The 19,530-nt window shown below is 47.7% G+C and overlaps 1 protein-coding gene across 2 annotated transcripts in view; it reads right to left on the reverse strand.

Moving 5' to 3' along the window:
- Positions 1-588: 588 nt before the first annotated feature.
- The window catches only part of GTF2E2 (general transcription factor IIE subunit 2), a 50,369-nt gene continuing 31,427 nt past the window's right edge, over positions 589-19,530 (reverse strand). For both annotated transcript variants that reach the window (XM_066574312.1, XM_066574313.1), the window contains exons 3-8: positions 18,577-18,668; positions 15,461-15,568; positions 13,790-13,972; positions 12,671-12,764; positions 7,905-8,020; positions 589-1,171 (exon numbers count right to left, since the gene is read on the reverse strand). In XM_066574312.1, coding sequence (XP_066430409.1) covers positions 1,052-1,171; positions 7,905-8,020; positions 12,671-12,764; positions 13,790-13,972; positions 15,461-15,568; positions 18,577-18,668 — 713 coding nt within the window. In that variant the 3' untranslated portion in view covers positions 589-1,051. The remainder of the gene's footprint in view (positions 1,172-7,904; positions 8,021-12,670; positions 12,765-13,789; positions 13,973-15,460; positions 15,569-18,576; positions 18,669-19,530) is intronic.

Below are 19,530 nucleotides of genomic sequence, written 5' to 3' on the forward strand. Positions count from 1 at the left end.
TCAGGATAGTCTAATCGCCTAGTAGAGGGCAGTCAGTTTAGTAACTCCAATAAGGTTGTCTGTCTGATGTAGATTCTCTCATCTACGGTCTCTTGCTTAATGCTATTCATACAAGAGACGGAGTTCACACTAACAAAGTTTAACCCTCTCTAATCCACTGTCTGACATCTAAAGACATTCTGATTGAAGGTTGTACAGCTCTGATGTCGGAACACATCCGGCAGGGTATTCTTACTGTACATTACTAGCCGCTCAGTTGTCGGGGGCCTCTCTAGCATGTCCCATACTGCATTACTGGCTCTAGCCAGCAGATGGCGCCATTGTTTAATGGCAGAAAAAGAAAGCCCCCCCCCCCTAAGAAACCCTGAATCCAAAATTGGATTGCAAAGGGTTAAACAAGTACAGAAGAGGTGACTGACCGTCTTCTATACTTCTTCAGACCACCTATGATGACCTATAGTACATTGTGCCTATACATAAAAATCAATCCCATTTTACGGATCTCCCAATTTAACACCGTAGCTTCCATACTGTAACCAATAGGAGAGCCTGCATCGCGGAACGGAGTCGCTGCTGCCAGATATTCACTCCAGAAGTTAAATGAAATTTATTTAAACACAAAAAAGGCCAGTAGACACCGCAATACTTCATGGAAAATATTGTCTATTAGTCGGATGTTAAGCAACAAGCGAAAACCTAAAACAAAATACATTTTCCAAAAATTGCTTAGCCAATATGTACAAGTGACGACAACTTGAGCGTTCGGACTGTTGCTGCGTCCGCATGACTACCACAACAAGAAGCGCCCAACTTCAGCTCTAGCCACGGCCGGGCTCGTAGGAGAGCGCGCTCAACCTCGCCATTCCAATTCAAGCCGTTACTACATAGCAAGATCCTAAAAAGAAGAACTCCGTCTCTGGTAATGGATGGGAAATGGTAACACTTGACTGAGAGGTCTGAATGACCAGGAGTCCCGTTGAGGCTCCGAGGCAATAAGAGCTAAGTGAAGCCTCTGCTGTAAACATCCCTACCGCCGGTGGCTGCGGCGCTCCTACTGTTTGCCGGGGGTAACATCTGTGTAATCTTTCAGCACGCCCGCCAAGTGATCATTGTGAGTCTTGAATCTCCGCTTCTTCTGCGAGTTTGCCTTCTTCCTCTTTTGAACTGGAGTCTGAAAACATAAGACAACATTCATTAGGTTGTTCTGTACTCGGCTACTTCGGTCTGCCCTTAGACGCTAAAATGGACCGCTACTCTATTCAAATTTCATTTTCATTGCGGTTGTGCAAAAACGGGAGGTGGCGCTCTGGACCCTGGCCTGTTCGAGAGGTCGGACCCATCACCTGCATATAGGCTGTGGGAAAAAACCTTAAAGACACATTAACAGAGCCATAGCTGTCATGTACACGTGTTCTCTCACCACAAACATTTGGCACCTATCCACAGACTAGCTGATAAATGTATACTTGTTGGGACCCCCATCTATCATGAGATTAGCACCCCCCACTAGTAAGCTGGTGCACATGTGAGGGTTGTGATCACTGGAGCACATGGATGGTTGTGACGATTGGGAATCCAGTCTTTCACAAGTATGTAACCCCGATCCGTTCCATACAGTACGTGATATGCAGGCACAGCAAGAACTTGTCAGCATCTTTGGGGCCACCAAACCATGAGCTTGCCATTAACCCTTTCCAGTCCAATGTCGGGCCTGCCCCGACATCATCATTTCTCTCCACAGCTCCGATGTCGGGGCAGGCTCGACACTGCAGTGCAGGAGTGGATCTGCACCCGATCGTCAGACACATCAGGTGCAGATGCACTTCTGCACTGGTCCTCATCGAGGACCCCCGAGGAGAAGGCAGAAAGGGTTTTTAACCCTTTCTGCCTTCTCCTTTACACATTACATAGCGCTCAATTAGCCCTATGCAATGCATAGATTCCGGCCGGCGATCATGTGACCGCCGGTGTTACCTGACCCCCGGCTGTCACATGAACGCTGAGCCGGGAGTCTGCACTGTGGGAGGGCCTGCTTACCTGACCGGCGTCTTGCGCATTCTCCTTCTGTCTCCCGGCCCGGCGATCATGTGACCGCCAGGTGCCACCTGATCCCAGCGGTCACATGATCACCGAGACGGGAGGCAGAAGGAGAATGCGGAAGACGCCGGACAGGTAAGCAGGTCCCTCCCTGCACCCTCCTGAACTCTGTCAGTTCAGGAGGGTGCAGAGAAAATGTATTTTTTCTCACCCATTCTCCCCAGCTCCATTTGGAGCTGGGGAGAATGGGTGAGAAAAAATAAATGGATTGGAAAGGGTTAAATAGCTGGGGTTTAGGCGGACTCTTCTCATCTAGAGAAAGGAGTTATAACTTAGTGGCGACGAGTCCAAGGCTCAACTCAGGAGAATGTGAATAGGAAGCTAAGGACTCCTACCGTACCGAAGGAGCGCACAATAAAAGGAAGGAGCCCTTTTTCTAGAGAATGCTGAGATGTCTGCTCGTCACAGGGCCATCTTTAGAAAGCGGCTACAATCACAATGTATGGCCTTAGAACAGGGGTGTACAGCTCCTCTTCTTCAAGGTGCCACGATAAGACATTTCCCTGAGTGTTCCAACAGCCTTATCATTATCATGATTATATATATATATACACACACATACATACACACAATATGAAGGCTGTTTTAGGACACGATGCATTATTTAATAGCCGTTTAGGGCAGATACATTGTAGCATTAACTTTCATATTTGACCATAAAGCAATTCCAGCATTGCTTATTGCATTTTTTATGCAGTTTACCGGCACTTGTCAGCGATGGGAGGACATAGTAATCCTCCCCCCTTTGTCTTGATTAGTTCGCTTGATCTCTATTGACAGTCGGGTCCAAGGAAGGAGTTTAATAGCCATGATCTGAGTTCTCTTGAATCTCATCTGCCCTCCTGGGAGGCCAGCTGTCAATCCCAGACGAAAACACAAGACAATATTTATTAGGTTGTTCTGTACTCTGCCCCTAGATGTTAAATGGACCGCTATGGGTGATGACATGGCCAAAGACTGTGTGTCCACATGATTACTATGCCATACGTTTGTGGAGCTAGTCTTTAACAGTAAAGGCTCGTTTATACGCAAAAAGACAATCTTTCAAACGATTGAAAGATTGACAGTTTCAGTGATCATTTTGCATAAAGTGCTAAATGAGCATTAATGCCCATTAGCACTTTATCAGCTTCATTTGCATGTAAATGAGCCTCTAGGCTTTGCTTGCTGAACACTGAGCTCTGCAATCAGCCTCCTTGAATACAATGTAATCACTGACAGCGGGAGGTCTGTGTCATCTACCCTCCAGCTGAAAGATAGATTTTAAGCTCACCTTAAAATCATCATTTGGCCGAAGAGCAAACGATGGTAGCATTTACACACAACGATTATCGCTCATATGCCATCGTTTGCACGAATTCTGAGCGATGATTGTTGCGTGTAAATGAGGCTTAAGCTTCCAGAACAGTAAAGTGTGGTGCCCAGGGGTCAATAAGGGACACTTGATAGAAATAGTTGGGGAGAAGGGGGCATTTCTAGCACCATTTATAAAAAAAAAGGGCCCTTTCAAGTCCCTAATAACAGGAGGAGCTTTGCTGGCACTTGTAACATGTAGGAGGCACTTGGTCCCCATTTTTAGGGGGGGCAGCAGCACTAGTCATCCTACTTCCGCTATAAAAACGAGCTCTTTACTTCACTGCAGGGTAAAGCATTCATTGACTAACATGCAGGCGCCATTCAGTAACCTACCACTATGCAAGACTGAGCCACTGAAGTGTTACACTATATACCGTACAGCTGCTTCTGGGCCCCCCATTCACACGAGGCTAATTCAATCCCTTTCATATAGGTGAATAGGGCGTTTCTGCAACGAGTACTGAACACTTGTTAGAAGCTGCGAAAGGGAGATCAGACAGCACCCTGGTTAGGGCCGGCAGGGGTGCCAGTGCTCCGACTTCCTCCAAGACATTTAGAGCACACTCAAGGAATATTCTATTAAGGTCTGTAGTGGAAGAACAGTCACAGATGTGGCCGAAAATACTAGGAGAAGGAGTGCCACATGCAGTGCTTTATCTGCTACCTGTGTGCATTATATGGGATGCAGCCTCACACCGCCTATACTACCTGTGTGCATTATATAGGATGCAGCCTCCCACCGCCTATACTACCTGTGTGCATTATATAGGATGCAGCCTCACACCGCCTATATTACCTGTGTGCATTATATAGGATGCAGCCTCACGCCGCCTATACTACCTGTGTGCATTATATAGGATGCAGCCTCACACCGCCTATACTACCTGTGTGCATTATATGGGATGCAGCCTCCCACCGCCTATACTACCTGTGTGCATTATATAGGATGCAGCCTCACACCGCCTATACTACCTGTGTGCATTATATAGGATGCAGCCTCACACCGCCTATACTACCTGTGTGCATTATATGGGATGCAGCCTCACACCGCCTATACTATCTGTGTGCATTATATAGGATGCAGCCTCACACCGCCTATACTACCTGTGTGCATTATATGGGATGCAGCCTCACACCGCCTATACTATCTGTGTGCATTATATAGGATGCAGCCTCACACCGCCTATACTACCTGTGTGCATTATATGGGATGCAGCCTCACACCGCCTATACTATCTGTGTGCATTATATAGGATGCAGCCTCACACCGCCTATACTACCTGTGTGCATTATATGGGATGCAGCCTCACATCGCCTATACTACCTGTGTGCATTATATAGGATGCAGCCTCACACCGCCTATACTACCTGTGTACATTATATAGGATGCAGCCTCCCACCGCCTATACTATCTGTGTGCATTATATAGGATGCAGCCTCACACCGCCTATACTACCTGTGTGCATTATATGGGATGCAGCCTCACACCACCTATACTACCTGTGTGCATTATATAGGATGCAGCCTCACACCGCCTATACTACCTGTGTGCGTTATATAGGATGCAGCCTCACACCGCCTATACTACCTGTGTGCATTATATAGGATGCAGCCTCACACCGCCTATACTACCTGTGTGCATTATATAGGATGCAGCCTCACACCGCCTATTCTACCTGTGTGCATTATATAGGATGCAGCCTCACACCGCCTATACTACCTGTGTGCATTATATAGGATGCAGCCTCACGCCGCCTATACTACCTGTGTGCATTATATGGGATGCAGCCTCACGCCGCCTATACTACCTGTGTGCATTATATGGGATGCAGCCTCACACCGCCTATACTACCTGTGTGCATTATATAGGATGCAGCCTCACACCGCCTATACTACCTGTGTGCATTATATAGGATGCAGTCTCCCACCGCCTATATTACCTGTGTGCATTATACAGGATGCAGCCTCACACCGCCTATACTACCTGTGTGCATTATATAGGATGCAGCCTCACGCCGCCTATACTACCTGTGTACATTATATAGGATGCAGCCTCACACCGCCTATACTACCTGTGTGCATTATATAGGATGCAGCCTCACATCGCCTATACTACCTGTGTGCATTATATAGGATGCAGCCTCCCACCGCCTATACTACCTGTGTGCATTATATAGGATGCAGCCTCCCACCGCCTATACTACCTGTGTGCATTATATAGGATGCAGTCTCCCACCGCCTATACTACCTGTGTGCATTATATAGGATGCAGCCTCACATCGCCTATACTACCTGTGTGCATTATATAGGATGCAGCCTCCCACCGCCTATACTACCTGTGTGCATTATATAGGATGCAGCCTCCCACCGCCTATACTACCTGTGTGCATTATATAGGATGCAGCCTCACATCGCCTATACTACCTGTGTGCATTATATAGGATGCAGCCTCCCACCGCCTATACTACCTGTGTGCATTATATAGGATGCAGCCTCACACCGCCTATACTACCTGTGTGCATTATATAGGATGCAGCCTCACATCGCCTATACTACCTGTGTGCATTATATAGGATGCAGCCTCCCACCGCCTATACTACCTGTGTGCATTATATAGGATGCAGCCTCACGCCGCCTATACTACCTGTGTGCATTATATGGGATGCAGCCTCACACCGCCTATACTACCTGTGTGCATTATATAGGATGCAGCCTCACACCGCCTATACTACCTGTGTGCATTATATAGGATGCAGCCTCCCACCGCCTATACTACCTGTGTGCATTATATAGGATGCAGCCTCACACCGCCTATACTACCTGTGTGCATTATATAGGATGCAGCCTCACATCGCCTATACTACCTGTGTGCATTATATAGGATGCAGCCTCCCACCGCCTATACTACCTGTGTGCATTATATAGGATGCAGCCTCACACCGCCTATACTACCTGTGTGCATTATATAGGATGCAGCCTCACATCGCCTATACTACCTGTGAGCATTATATAGGATGCAGCCTCACGCCGCCTATACTACCTGTGTGCATTATATAGGATGCAGCCTCCCACCGCCTATACTACCTGTGTGCATTATATAGGATGCAGCCTCCCACCGCCTATACTATCTGTGTGCATTATATAGGATGCAGCCTCACACCGCCTATACTACCTGTGTGCATTATATAGGATGCAGCCTCACACCGCCTATACTACCTGTGTGCATTATATAGGATGCAGCCTCACGCCGCCTATACTACCTGTGTGCATTATATAGGATGCAGCCTCACACCGCCTATACTACCTGTGTGCATTATATAGGATGCAGCCTCACACCGCCTATACTACCTGTGTGCATTATATAGGATGCAGCCTCACACCGCCTATACTACCTGTGTGCATTATATAGGATGCAGCCTCACACCGCCTATACTACCTGTGTGCATTATATAGGATGCAGCCTCCCTCCGCCTATACTACCTGTGTGCATTATATAGGATGCAGCCTCACACCGCCTATACTACCTGTGTGCATTATATAGGATGCAGCCTCACACCGCCTATACTACCTGTGTGCATTACATAGGATGCAGCCTCACACCGCCTATACTACCTGTGTGCATTACATAGGATGCAGCCTCACACCGCCTATACTACCTGTGTGCATTATATAGAATGCAGCCTCACACCGCCTATACTACCTGTGTGCATTACATAGGATGCAGCCTCACACCGCCTATACTACCTGTGTGCATTATATGGGATGCAGCCTCCCGCCGCCTATACTACCTGTGTGCATTATATGGGATGCAGCCTCACGCCGCCTATACTACCTGTGTGCATTACATAGGATGCAGCCTCACACCGCCTATACTACCTGTGTACATTATATAGGATGCAGCCTCACACCGCCTATACTACCTGTGTGCATTATATAGGATGCAGCCTCACACCGCCTATACTACCTGTGTACATTATATAGGATGCAGCCTCACACCGCCTATACTACCTGTGTGCATTATATAGGATGCAGCTTTACACTGCCGTGTCCTGCAGGAAGAGCCGTGTGAGGCTGCATCAGAGAGGAAGCACTGAGGCTCTGCAGTGAGCTAGGGCAGCCGTTCTATATACCACTGTACCATCATCTGCTGCATTAGGTAGTACTCAGACCTGAGCAGTTAGATGAAAGCCAGAGTATATTGGGAAATGTAAGCTGCATTAGGGGAGAAAAAGGAATCAAAATGACAGACATCAAATAAAAGGCCCATCAACAAAAACAAATATCCACCAGAGCCTGTGCATCATCTCCAATCGCAGCCTATGCTGCCCTATACAGAGTGCTTCTTTAATGGTCAGTGGATACATGTTTCTAGCTGATACAAAGTAACGCTGGGGAACGATCCCATCAGCGGCCATTTAAATAAATCCCAGCCAACAAAGCTATTAACTTACGATTTTCTTTGGTCCGGATTCCTGCATAGAGGAAATGCCTTGTCTCTTCAGGTATTCCTCGATCTTCTCCTCATCCATGGAGTCTACCGGGACGCTCCGCCACAGCTTCTGAAACTCTGAGCACAAGACCACCATGTCATGCAGGCCAACCATTCCTTCACCAAGAACACAGTGAAGACCAATGCCAGGTCATCTGGCCGTAAAAGCACAAGCAATATACACGTATGTGAACGAACCCATTGAAATCAATGGGTTGTATGAACTGCGTATTGTGTGTGCACAAATACATCCGCTTGAAGTCTGGTGACATCATTGCTCCGCCCCCTGGTGACATCATTGCTCCTCCCCCTGGTGACATCGTCACTGGTCCTACAACATATATAAAACACAAAGCCTGACCGGCAGAAGAACAAACACAGTTAGAGCTCTTGGAAGGGGAGGGCAAAAAAACCAAAATGAGAATACGTCTAAGCCGTTAATATCTCAGACACAACTCAGCGGTCCTGATAGAGATCCAGCTGAAGGACCTGCGGTGAGGTCATTGCTGTGGGAGGAGCCATTGTGCAGTTTGGTAAAAGATTGAGTGGGCTGAAGGACCTGCAGTGATGTCACTGCTGTGGGAGGAGCCATTGTGCAGCTTGGTAAAAGAGATACAGTGGGCTAAAGGACCTGTGGTGACATTACTGCTGTGGGAGGAGCCATTCTGCAGTTTGGTAGAAAGTACTGTATACTGGATAAGCTGACAGCAGCCACGAGGCCCTGTGATGACATCAGCATCATGTGATCACCTGTGTGGGTGGTGTCAGGGATCACATGACCAGGGGCTGATTAGTGTATCCAGGAATCTGCTGAGTTGGTGATGTCTGGAAATCAGCATGGATGTGGATGTAGCACAGCTGTGTGTGTGAATCAGGATGCATGTAGCAGAGCTGTTTGTGTAATGTGCTGTGTGTGTGGTGTGTGTAATGTGCTGTGTTTGTGAGGTGTGTGAATCAGGATGCATGTAGCAGAGCTGTGTGTGTAATGTGCTGTGTTTGTGAGGTGTGTGAATCAGGATGCATGTAGCAGAGCTGTGTGTGTAATGTGCTGTGTGTGTGAGGTGTGTGAATCAGGATGCATGTAGCAGAGCTGTGTGTAATGTGTGGGGATCATCATTGATGTTGCACAGCTGTGTGGCGCATTGCGCCACCAGAAACACTGGTACTATTAATTTCCTAATAATTACTAGTATAGTGAAATATACGGGGGGGGGGGGGAGGCTGGACTCACCAGTCGGGGTTTGGAGCTGCTACACTTAAGGTTGATTTGTACTCTGTGAAATTAGCCCTGTAGAAAATGTATGCCATACTGAAGTAATTCTAACATCTCCTACTTCTGTGGTGCTACATACTATACAATCACACTGCTTTATAGTAAATGGATCACATAATATATATTTGTGCAGTTGTTTTATTCTGGTTTTCCTGCATACTTCTGCCTGGTATTTTGCTAAAACTTTTTGTGTGTGTGTATTGAGTTAACGATCTTTGTGGTTGGCAGTTTATTATGCTTGCCTAATGAGACTTCATTAAGGGTAATTTCACATCTGTTGCAGAGGTTCGGGGAGCGGAAAAAGGGAATCCCGCGGCTGAGCAGCCTCTCACCCACGGACGCGGCAAAGCGCCACGATTTAAATCGCAGTGCTTTGCTGCAATATTACTTTCATTTTAGCGCACCCCATCATTGTGATGGGCGCTAAACGGTCAAAGATAGAGCAGACAGCACTCGAAAATCGCAGCGCCGTTCAGCGCCGGATTGACTGCATGTCTGCCTAAGAGGCCTAAGTCTCAGGACGGAACCCAACAGTGCTGGACGGACCCCATTGACTATATGAGGGTCCGTTCAGGTTCCCGGCATTTGGACGCTGTTATTTATATACAGAAGCAGCTAGAAGCAGTGCCGCCTGCGGGCGCGATAGAAACGCTGGCACATAAAAAAAGCGCACTAGAAGCGCCAACGCATGTGAACACAGCCTTAGATCCGAGCAGTAGATAGTCTGCCAACGGCTATAATTTATGGCAGGTGAAGCAGATGGCACGGCATGAGCGGCCGGTTCAGCTTGTTGACAGCATGTATGTTACGCCACAGTCTAGAAATGAAGGGAGAGTGAACAGTGCCAGACGCCGCTGGGATTTGGTATTCCTGGTATTCCAGACCCGGTGAAGGGAGGAGAGGAGCAGGAGAAGTCAAAGAGCTGCCTCAGCCACAAAGTGCTGCTTTCATTTATCAGCAAAAACCATTCATTCCGGCTTAGAGCCGCATGCACTCCATTGTCTGTCGTCGTCCAACATTCTGATTGAAGCCTGTACAGCTCCGATGTCGGAAGACGTCCGGCAGGGTATTCTTACTGTATATTACTGGCCGCTCTGTTGGGGGCCTCTCCAGCATGTCCCATACCGCAGTACTGGCTCTAGCCAGCAGATGGTGCCATTGTATACTGGCAGAAAGAGAAAGCCTCCTAGGAAACCCTGAATCCAAAATTGGATTGCAAAGGGTTAAACTCAAGTAAAGTGTGCTACGAATTCCTAAAGCTGTATCCAGCACAGGCAATCCTCCGCGAGCTGCACAGACTGGCTGATGCAAGCCCTTATGTACGGTTTCTTGCCTAACCTTGGTTTGCCCTGCATATTCCTGCTGCGTTGAGCTCACAGAGCATTGCCTAGACTAGATACAATTGGCTGAAGTCTTAGTGATGTAGAGACTTTCCATATACCGACATCAAGCAGAAATATCACAAAATTGGGAGAAACTGTAACGCAGAGAAGGCTAGACAGTTTAGGAACTTTTCATTAAAGAAAGTTGAGGTTTCTGTACATAAAACCTCTTTAAACCCGACCTCTTGTGTCTTTACTGTTGTGAGTGGATAGTTTCACCATTCCTTTACAAGCCATTTATAGGCCGGCTCAATGTAACTGTTCTACAAGTCGAGTGAAGATCCATGAGTAACTTGTATAGTCTGCTGCCACCTACTGGAGAAAGCGGAAATCACTACGCAACAATCCAGAATTTCAACCATGAACTTCTGTTCACAGGAAAAACAAGCAGCAGAATTGGTTTAAATGAGATATAAAGTTAAAGGCCCATTTACACGCAAATATAACCCTTCAAAAGATAAGATTTGAGCGATTGTTTTGCATAAACTGCTAAAGAACACTAATGTCCATTAGCAACATATCACCTTAATTTGCATGTAAATGAGCCTCCGAAACCTGTATGCAGAGTACAGCAGATGGTCTGTTCTCTGCATTCAGCTCCTTTGCTCTGCCGCTGGGCTTGCAAGCTAAATACAATGTAATCAGCGCTCCCGTGGAGAATACAGAACCATAGATAGCAAACACAGAATGCGGTCTGTGTTATCTCCTTTCTGGCTGAAAGATGGATTTTATGCTCGCCTAAAAATCATCGTTCAGCCGAAAAGGGAAAGATGGGAGTACTTACACAAAACGATTATCGCGCAAACAACGTCTTTTGAGCTAATTTTGCGCAATAATCGTTGCATGTAAATGACCCTTTATGGTTCATACTACGACAATTCACAGATGAAGACAAAAGCTTAATAGCCAATTAAGAAAAACGTTGTTTTGGGTCACAAATGAGCTGGCCAGATTGTTTAAAGGCTGAGAGGGGCTGGAGACTGAGCGATCAGTCCAAAATCACTGATGGACCTGCTACTGAAAGGCTACAGTGATGTGTAGACGCTGCAGAAGCAACAAAGTCTTTAATCAAAGCCCAATGCAAAATAATTTTCGGGCAAGATTCATGCATTTGAGTTACCAAAAAAATATCTCCACGTGTCTAAAGCGGTGAAATTCTTTAGAGCAAAACCTTGGGCGAAACCCAAAAATAAAGCTTTTGTTTAGAGTGGAGCTCCCCCTAAAGCTTCACTAACACATTTCCTCTTCGTTCAAAGATCTGCCACTTCCCGCCCCTTTCTGCCTGCGATACATACCACATCATATTCCGCCAATATTAGGTGAAGTGTGAGAGAACGAGCTCCACCTTATATACAGTCAAACCTCTAGTTTCGTTGGTAATCCGTCGGAAAGCAATCGGCTAAACTTGAAGCCGATGTAACTCGAGGCGATTATTTCCATAGGAATCAATGTAAATCCAACTAATTCGTTCTAGACGTTCCAAAAAACACACCTAACCACATTTTTGTACAGTGTTTAGTGCTGCCTTTTCAATGGGGCTGTTCACACAAGTGTTTTTGGCCCTGCGTCGCCCATTGAAATTAATAGGCAGTGGTTTCAGCGCTGTTGAAAACTAGCTACACTGCCTGAGGAAAAAAAAATACTGATCTTGCAGGTGGCGTAGATGTCCCGGGGAAGGCGCTCTCTGGACCTCCATGTAGACTGCTGGGCACTTGTCAAGCCGGCAGAGCATCTTGCTAGTGATGGGGATTGCAATCCTCCACCTCCAGCAAGAGATTGCTCTGATTGGCTGAGCAGGCTGTGACCCAGCCAATCACAAGTAGTGCTGGATGCTCCAATAGAAGCCATTCATACATGAATGCCTGTGATTGGAGCAATCCATGAATGGCTGTGATTGGACAGCGAGGTCACGTGGGCCGGCGGTGAAGCTATAAGCAGGTAACGAAAGTGGAGGCAAAATCCTGCGACGACGAATAGGTGAAACTGGAAACCAGCGGAAGAAGAAGGCGACAAAAGTAGAGGTAGGACTGTACCGCCAACCCTTGACCATCCTTAATTAGAAGGAAGACTTACCTTCATCCACCGTGAACTGGCAGCTTTTATCATTGTAGAACAGGATTTTCTTCTTGTCTGGTCTGGTCACAAAGATGATTTGGTCTCCCAAAGCCTTGTGGAAAAACAGAAGCTGTTGTAGCAGTTCTCGCACCGTTAGGGTTGGGGGCGCTCTCATTGGTTTTAGCGGGTTTTCAATTTTATAACAGCAAATACCCAGAAAATGTCATTCTGGAGTGGGGGGCAAGAAGTTCCCCTAGTTGCATATATTGGGGGTCATGGGTAAAGGCACCTAGGACAAATGTTTTGGATGCTAAATCTTTCCCAGTTGTATCAGTGAACCCTCCCGCACCCCTCCACTGCTTGGCCAATCCTTTCTTATGAGGAAGGGGAAGAGGGGAGCTTCTTCCTTTTGGGTTTAACAGAAACTAATAGAAAGGTCTATATAAGAAAGGCCGCGGTTCAGCTTCATAGGGTCATAGTCCACCACAACACTGGTGGTCCTGCAGTTCTTCTCCCGAGCTCCCATCATCTCGGATCCCTACAGTGAGATCAGAAGGGTCTGAGCGTTGGTCACTGTACGAACCCTAAATGCATCCATGTCAGACTGAGGCGAGTCACAAAGGGGTGCAGTTCCTCCGGCCACCTAGTAGGTGTGATGAAACTTCTTATACCAAATTTGCATACCAGGGGCCATGCAATGCCCTTCTGGAAAATTTGCGAGTGGGGGTTGCGTATGAATCGCCACGCGTACGCATTTTATTGCGTATATGGACACTGCTTGCATACGCTGCCCATACAAAAGCATAGCGCTAATGCTACATGGTACGCCGAGAAGTAGAGCATGCTGCGATCTATTTCTACTTGCACATGTGCATGGATTAATGAAAGTCAATTGACTTTCATTGACTCCATTCATCGTGTATAATGCAGCCATACATCACACGTGTAATACAATGCAAAAATACGCACGTGGACAGGAGCCCTAAGACAGGTAGCAAATATTACACCCCGGGGAGTCCAACTGCTGGGACCTATAACCACCACTGGAACTGGACCCCTGTCCCACCTGACCATGGTGCTGGTGCTGCACTTACTCACGTGGTCGAGCACAAGTGGCTGCCGAGACGTGTCAGATACCTTAATAGCCTTCTGTGCATTAGGAAGGCCTTCTTCTATGTCTTCCAGCAATATGCCCCCTAGTCCTCTCTGATCATGCTTGTCCAGGAGCCTCAGGAGCGCCTTCTTGTCCTTTAAGTTGTATCTGGGCTTGAACGCATATTTACCATCAACGATATCGATTTTAGGATTGTTCACCAGAGCCTAGAAGAAAACAGAGAGATGCGTCCAATCATTAGAAATGTGCATGTATGATGGCCATTACAGATCCGACAGCGGCGGCCATCCCTGTCCAGCGAGGCACTGAAACATCCCACATCGCTACAGAACGGCAACATTCTAAAGGTTGTTACACATTGTGTCCAGAAGTGGATACAATCAATAAATAACAAAACGATACTTTCTACCTACCTACCGCGGTAAAGACCAACAACCCGCGCCCATAGCTCCTACTAGGATATAAAGATGTGGCAGTGACTGCCGGGGCAGAGCCTGTAGGCACCGGGCTGACAATGGCTCCCGCTGGACCCCCTCCTTGTGGATGCAGCCGTTTTAGCAGAAGAGGCTTTTCTCATACGATCCTATAAGGACTAGATGCATTTCCCATAAAAGGATAGTGGATATAGTGTAGAATTATAACCGAGCGTCGCCGGACCCCGCACCCCCCCAATAACCCTCCTCTTCTCGCACGCCTACCCACAGATCAATACCGCGCCACGCATTTCGCTTACGATATTTCTGCCAGATGCCACTTCTGCCCATCTGTAAGAGCCAGCCCGAGGGGGCTTCTACAGAGAGCGGGTCCTCCCACCCACCCGCAGCAGATCCGCACGGAGCATCAATGACATGCTTGATGGAAAACAAACTAAGAAGAGCAGAAAAGTCACCCAGATTTGGTTTGCCGACATCTGATACAAGAGTTAACCCCATTCACAATCACAAGTCATGGATTCATGTTCTACGAGTGTTTAACTGGGATGTAAATATTCTGTGCGTGCCCCTGTATCTGAAAGGTGGGGTTTGGAATCATACTTCCATATACAGATTATTAGCGCTTTTAGGACGCAGTCCCCCCCCCCCCCCCCCATTTTTGCTTTTTCCTCCCCCTTTAACGCTTTTATTTATCCACCAACGTAGCTTTCTTTTTTGCGGGATAGTTGTATTTTTCAATGGTCCTATTTAATGTACTGAAAAACGTTTAAAAAAATTCTGGAGGGGAGTGAAATGGAAAAAAAGTGCAATTCCGCCATCTTTGGTGGGGTCTCTTTCTACAGGGTACATACTGCGGTCCAAATGACATAACTTTCTCCTGTGGGTCAGTACGATTACTGCGATACCAAATTTTATATAGATTTCATACCTAGCAGTGCATTTTAACCCTTTCCGATCCAATTTGTATCCTGGTTTTCCTAGGTGGGCTTACTCTTTTTCTGCCGTTACACAACAGCGCTATCTGCTGGCTAAAGCCAGTACTGCATGAGGTGACACATTGGATAGCCTCCAACAGTTGAGAGGCTGGCAATATACAGTAAGGGAACCCCAACGGATGTCTTCCAACATCAGAGCTGTACAGCCTTAAATCATAATGTCTTTAGATGTCAGACAGTGGATTGGAAAGGGTTAAAGTGACAGCTTTTCAATTAATTGCCCTATATTAAGGAATCTAACGAATGACCAGGTGGCTTCCCTCACCTCTGACATCAGCCATTGCTTTTGCTTCATCCCAATATCCAGATGCTGCGTTTCATCCAAGATCTCCTCCAAGGTCAGCGGATGGGTGTCCCCGCGCTGATGGCGTGTCTGCAGAGTAGAGTCAAGTATTTACACAAGGAGGCAACCATCCGATTATAGAATATAAAGGCCGACATGATGCTACATCTACAAGACCAGTAGGGGTCCCTTCAGAGGAGACCATTAATCGCTTGAGCGAGTGGAATCATCACTAGCTTGTTCGCTCGTTCAGCCTGTTTATACAGCAGATACATCGTTGGCTCGTTCAGTCGTTCACATTGGCTGCATAAGTGGCGGAGAGGGACTGGACGAGCGCCGCTTAAACCCAACGATTCAGGAACGACCCAACGATGATTTTTATACCTGTATGAACTGAACGAGCGAGAAGCGCATGACGATCCGCCGTTGGCTCGTGTTCATTTGAATGATAATCGTTCCGTCTAAACCCCCATAAGAGGCCGGTGATGAGCCACCAGCAGGCGTCTGCTACATGCATTACATATAATAGCATCTGGGACACGTTCCGCATAGTCTGACGGTATGGATACTGCTGTCTGCTCAGGTGTGATTTTTTTTTTGGGCCAGGTAACCAGAACCCAAGAAGAAGAGACGATAGCAGCAAGATGGGGGCACTATTTGCTTTATCAGTAAGGGATTAATATAGAAGGTGAACAGAAAAAGGAACATTTTCCCAAAAGAGAAAAAAGAAAAAAGAAAACAAAAAACAACACAGAAAAAAGTTCATACAGTCCGACATTTCTATGTGATGTATCCAGCTTGTCAACTAGCTCTGATCCTTGTTAGCAGTGCAGCAGCCCCAGCATATAGAGCTGAAGTAGAGGAAGAGAAGAGCTAGGAGTGATTAGAGATCACTCCCTGAAAAGACACAATGTAACGACATCCACCGTGCGGCAGGCTGCCCATACGTAGTGCTGCTCATGGACCATCTAAACATCTACAACTGCCTCATAGCAACTTCTGCTTAAAAAAGAGAAAGGAGATGATGATTTAACCCCTTAACGCCACAAGACATAAGGTTACATGATGGCAGCGTGGTACTTAAAACACCAGGACTTAAACTTACGTCCTGTGGATGGCGCTGTTACCGATAGCCGGGCTCCGGCTGCCACACCCGAGACAATGAGTACATTGATCTCCACTTTTAACCCCCTACATGCAGCGATCTAAGTAGACCGCGGTATCTAAAGGGTTCACAGAGGACGGGCATTCTCTCTGTGGCATCATCGGACACCCATGATGTAATCGCAAAGGGCTGATGGGATGCTATGGCAACAGGAGGCCAGACACCGGTGTCCTGGCTGGTCATTGCCTGTAATCACTATTGTGAGCGATAATGCATTGCAGTACAGAAGCCCTGCAATGTGTTATCATAGCTGTTATGGTTCACAGGGGAGTACTGGTGTGGAAGGACGCTGGGTGGCTGGCAATGGTGGGGAGTTCTGGTGTGGAAGGACGCTGGGTGGCTGGCACTGGTGGAGAGTACTGGTGTGGAAGGACGCTGAGGGGCTGGCACTGGTGGGGAGTACTGGTGTGGAAGGACGCTGAGGGGCTGGCACTGGTGGGGAGTACTGGTGTGGAAGGACGCTGAGGGGCTGGCAATGGTGGGGAGTACTGGTGTGGAAGGACGCTGGGTGGCTGGCACTGGTGGGGAGTACTGGTGTGGAAGGACGCTGAGGGGCTGGCACTGGTGGGGAGTACTGGTGTGGAAGGACGCTGAGGGGCTGGCACTGGTGGGGAGTACTGGTGTGGAAGGACGCTGAGGGGCTGGCAATGGTGGGGAGTACTGGTGTGGAAGGACGCTGGGTGGCTGGCACTGGTGGGGAGTACTGGTGTGGAAGGACGCTGGGTGTCTGGCACTGGTGGGGAGTTCTGGTGTGGAAGGACGCTGGGTGGCTGGCACTGGTGTAGAAGGATGCTGGGTGTCTGGCACTGGTGGGGAGTACTGGTGTGGAAGAACGCTGGGTGGCTGGCACTGCTGGGGAGTAATGTGTTGAAGGATGCTGGGTGGCTGGCACTGCTGGGGAGTAATGTGTTGAAGGATGCTGGGTGGCTGGCACTGCTGGGGAGTAATGTGTTGAAGGATGCTGGGTGGCTGGCACTGGAGGGGAGTAATGTGTTGAAGGATGCTGGGTGGCTGGCACTGGAGGGGAGTAATGTGTTGAAGGATGCTGGGTGGCTGGCACTGGAGGGGAGTAATGTGTTGAAGGATGCTGGGTGGCTGGCACTGGAGGGGAGTAATGTGTTGAAGGATGCTGGGTGGCTGGCACTGGAGGGGAGTAATGTGTTGAAGGATGCTGGGTGGCTGGCACTGGAGGGGAGTAATGTGTTGAAGGATGCTGGGTGGCTGGCACTGGTGGGGAGTAATGTGTTGAAGGATGCTGGGTGGCTGGCACTGGTGGGGAGTAATGTGTTGAAGGATGCTGGGTGGCTGGCACTGGTGGGGAGTAATGTGTTGAAGGATGCTGGGTGGCTGGCACTGGTGGGGAGTACTGTGTGGAGAGGCACTGTGGAGTTCTATTTTAATTATCCTAAAGTGAACCTATCACCATGGGTAGCATGAACCCGGGACAGATATGGCAATTTGGCCTATGTAGGTTTTTATTCTGAAAAGCTGGTTTTTGACTCGGAGTTCGGCTGGAATGCAGTTCCGAGTCAAAGAGATGGGTGGCGCCAGGCTCTCCCCACCAGTGTCATCAAGACTGACAGCCCTCTCCCTATACACAAGCAAGGAGAGGATGCATCAGTCATGAGTTTCTTAGTAGCTCTTGGTTGTGGTATATTCTGACAATGTGGCCCTCAGACCATAGAAGGTTCCATGCTTCTGCCCAATTAAATCATTTCTTGTGTAGGCCATTTACTAGATAGATAAAAGCACCAAATGAATTTGGAGCCCTGCCTGCAACCAGCCAGCGACCACTCCGGATCCCCATATTCTTGCAGAGAGCTATGCAATCATCCAGTCATCGACGTAAGGACCGGGGCCGGGTGTAGGAAGTATAAGGCGGGTGTACAATGATGGTTTACATACATGCATATCATAGATATAGTAGATTTACCTTCATGTAGTTGACAATTTTTGCAAGAACTCCAAACTTGTAGTTAGAGGACACCGAAAAGCTCTTGAGGTTAAAGGATCCATTACTTCCCTCTGTCAAAGAAGCATCAAGATTAGTCACCAGACATACAACCCCGGAGATGCATCATCCTGGACGCCCACCAGGAGCTGTAATGTGTTTGCATCCATGTTCTCCATTTGTTTGTACATATACAGATTACAGAAGCTTCAGATGTTGCTTCATCAATTCACTTATAAACAGCTGGAAACCAGATGTGTTACATTAGAGTAGAGGGGATTAGTGCAGTTTGCCAAGTCATCCTCCGCTGAGTCTCAGGGAGGTCCTGTCTAATTGCCACGATCATAAATATATCCCACCGTTTGGCTTTGTAGAACTTATTTTCGCCTCTATTCCCTGCGTTTGTGTCATTCCGCAGCGCGGCGACCTGAGGTTTTATCTACTTATATTAGTCATTCGATTACATCGTATATTTTGTATTCACATTAGCCCCTCTCTCCTGTCCTCACCTATGCACAGCTCGCATGCACTCTTTACCTTCTTGCTTAGCCTCAAACCCCCTAGTGCCACTAACAAAAATAACAGTCCTCCTCACAAATCTCCTAACCATCTGCTAACCCTCACTATTCTGCTGTTACTAGCTGCTGGGGATATCTCTCCCAATCCTGGCCCACCCTTCACTGCTCCTAGCTATTACCCGCTACCGGGCTCACTAATAAAATCCCCAAGCCCAACTGCTAGCCCATGCATACCCTCCCCTGACTCCTTTAAATGTGCCCTCTGGAACTGCCAGTCAGCATGTAATAAACTCCCCACTATCCACGACTTTTTTACTGCTAAATCTTTAAGTCTGCTCGCTCTCACAGAAACGTGGATACAGCCGTCTGACACGGCCTCCCCTGCTGCACTGTCCTACAATGGCCTGCAGTTCTCCCA

Source organism: Eleutherodactylus coqui, chromosome 7 (genome assembly GCF_035609145.1).
Source record: "Eleutherodactylus coqui strain aEleCoq1 chromosome 7, aEleCoq1.hap1, whole genome shotgun sequence".
Classification (NCBI taxonomy): Eukaryota; Metazoa; Chordata; class Amphibia; order Anura; family Eleutherodactylidae; genus Eleutherodactylus; species Eleutherodactylus coqui.